The sequence below is a fragment of the Cyprinodon variegatus genome, unplaced genomic scaffold (assembly GCF_000732505.1).
Source record: "Cyprinodon variegatus isolate N-32 unplaced genomic scaffold, C_variegatus-1.0 Scaffold504, whole genome shotgun sequence".
Lineage (NCBI taxonomy): Eukaryota > Metazoa > Chordata > Actinopteri > Cyprinodontiformes > Cyprinodontidae > Cyprinodon > Cyprinodon variegatus.
The window spans coordinates 193,486-195,497 of record NW_015150957.1 but is presented as its reverse complement, the minus strand read 5'-3'; the positions used below and the strand labels follow the sequence as shown (position 1 = coordinate 195,497).

General features: G+C 49.1%; 1 protein-coding gene across 1 annotated transcript in view; it reads left to right on the top strand.

The window, feature by feature from the left end:
- The window catches only part of epha4 (EPH receptor A4), an 80,338-nt gene extending 79,426 nt beyond the window's left edge, over positions 1-912 (top strand). Inside the window, 3 exon segments of the mRNA XM_015390559.1 lie at positions 53-262; positions 345-494; positions 689-912. Coding sequence (XP_015246045.1) covers positions 53-262; positions 345-494; positions 689-889 — 561 coding nt within the window. The 3' untranslated portion in view covers positions 890-912.
- Positions 913-2,012: the final 1,100 nt, after the last annotated feature.

The following is a 2,012-nucleotide window of genomic DNA, read 5'->3' as shown; positions in this document are numbered from 1 at the left end:
CTGTGTAATGACAATAAAGTTGAATCTAATCTAATCGAATCTTTTCTTGCAGAAGAATGACGGTCGCTTCACCGTCATCCAGCTGGTTGGTATCCTGCGTGGCATTGCATCAGGCATGAAGTACCTCTCCGACATGAGCTACGTTCACCGTGACTTAGCCGCTCGCAACATCCTGGTAAACAGCAACCTGGTGTGCAAGGTGTCTGACTTCGGCATGTCTCGAGTGCTAGAGGACGACCCGGAGGCTGCGTACACCACCAGGGTGAGCGTGTTAGTGTGAGCGCTCTGTCTGCCTGTCACCTTATTTGCCAGCTTTTATTAATCAGCCTGGCATTCAATTACAGGGAGGCAAGATCCCCATTCGCTGGACGGCCCCAGAGGCCATAGCGTACAGGAAGTTCACCTCAGCCAGTGACGTGTGGAGCTACGGCGTGGTCATGTGGGAGGTGATGTCGTACGGGGAGCGACCTTACTGGGACATGAGCAACCAAGACGTAAGTCAGAGGAAAAGTGCATAAAAGGTCGTCAGTAACAGGAAGCTTAGGTTAGGTTTTATCATTCAACCCCTTGAACTAAGAACTCTCATAACACCAACAATACGATCTGGTTTCTTTTGTCTGCATATCATAAATGACCTTAAATGAACCTACCTGAAGCTGAGTGTTTCATGCCATCTTCTGTTTGGTAGGTGATCAAGGCTATTGATGAAGGCTACAGGCTGCCTCCGCCCATGGACTGCCCCGTGGCTCTCCACCAGCTCATGCTGGACTGCTGGCAGCGAGAGAGAGCCGACCGGCCCAAGTTCGGGCAGATCGTAAACATGCTGGACAAGCTGATCCGCAACCCCAACACCCTTAAGAGGACAGGGGGGGAGGCCGCTGCCAGGTGAGGGAGCAGTGACGCTAAAACTGAGGCTAAACTTTCACCCAAACATAATGTGGACTCTGACATGCTGGCTCTGTGTGTAGAAGAAAGTAAAGGAAAAGGAAATGATAGCCTGACGTAGTCCGACTCAATTCTAGTCAGAATGAGTCTGATGCTGCTCCATAGAGCTGTGATTATGGGGCGTGTTTCGAACGAACCAGGAAAAAAATGCCTCTCCACTCAACTGGATAGACCTACAACCAATAAGAGCAACGGAGTGCGTGACGTATGTTAAACTTCCTGACCTCAAACGTACGTTTCCTGCTATGTTTACAACATGGGTTTAATATCACGACATTGCGAGTTATTTACTAAATCAGAAGGTCAGATGATCTGTTACCATTTGTAAGTTAGATGAACTTCGTCCACGACGATACCCAGAACGTTGGCTTGAAAACATCGGAGCCTAGCATGTTGTTCAGCAGCCAGGATTCCGGGCTTCCGAAAAGGAGCTGGCAACGACCGCTGGCTATATCCAGCTCACCGTTCACGCCGAGTTGCATCGCCGTTTGGTCACGTGGTTGATTACGTTACTGTTGATCATCTGTCCGTCATCGTATAAAGCCCGCCCTGACAATTTGATTGGCCCGCCAGATATTGGGCGAGCATACTCGCGCTACTATTGAGCAATGCCAGACCGAACTTCCCGACCTCAAACGTTGTGGGCGGGACTAAGTTCAGAATGGCACCCAAGCTATTGAAATGATGCTTTCAAAAGAAAATTGCGACGGACTTTGGTGTTCTTCAACAATCTTTACTTTGATACCACTAAATAAAAAACCTCTAGTCTGAAGCAGTAGCTGTTCCGCCTCGGGTTCCTCCGCTATTGGTCGGTTTTTCTCCTTCTTCAGGCCGATAGTTGTGCTTGCAGCGACAGGTGGAGGGTCCCTACCTCTCCTGGCCACGCTGGTCTGCTAACACACACTGGAGCAGAGCTGCCATCAGTTCCTCCAGATTCCCTTGATGGTGTTATAAGTTACGATGTATTCAAACCGAACATGTTTTTAGCTTCAAAGAGGCGTCCAATGCCTCCACTTGGACTCTTGGAAGCATTTTTGAAACCCTTGATTTGCATCAAATGTTTCAGC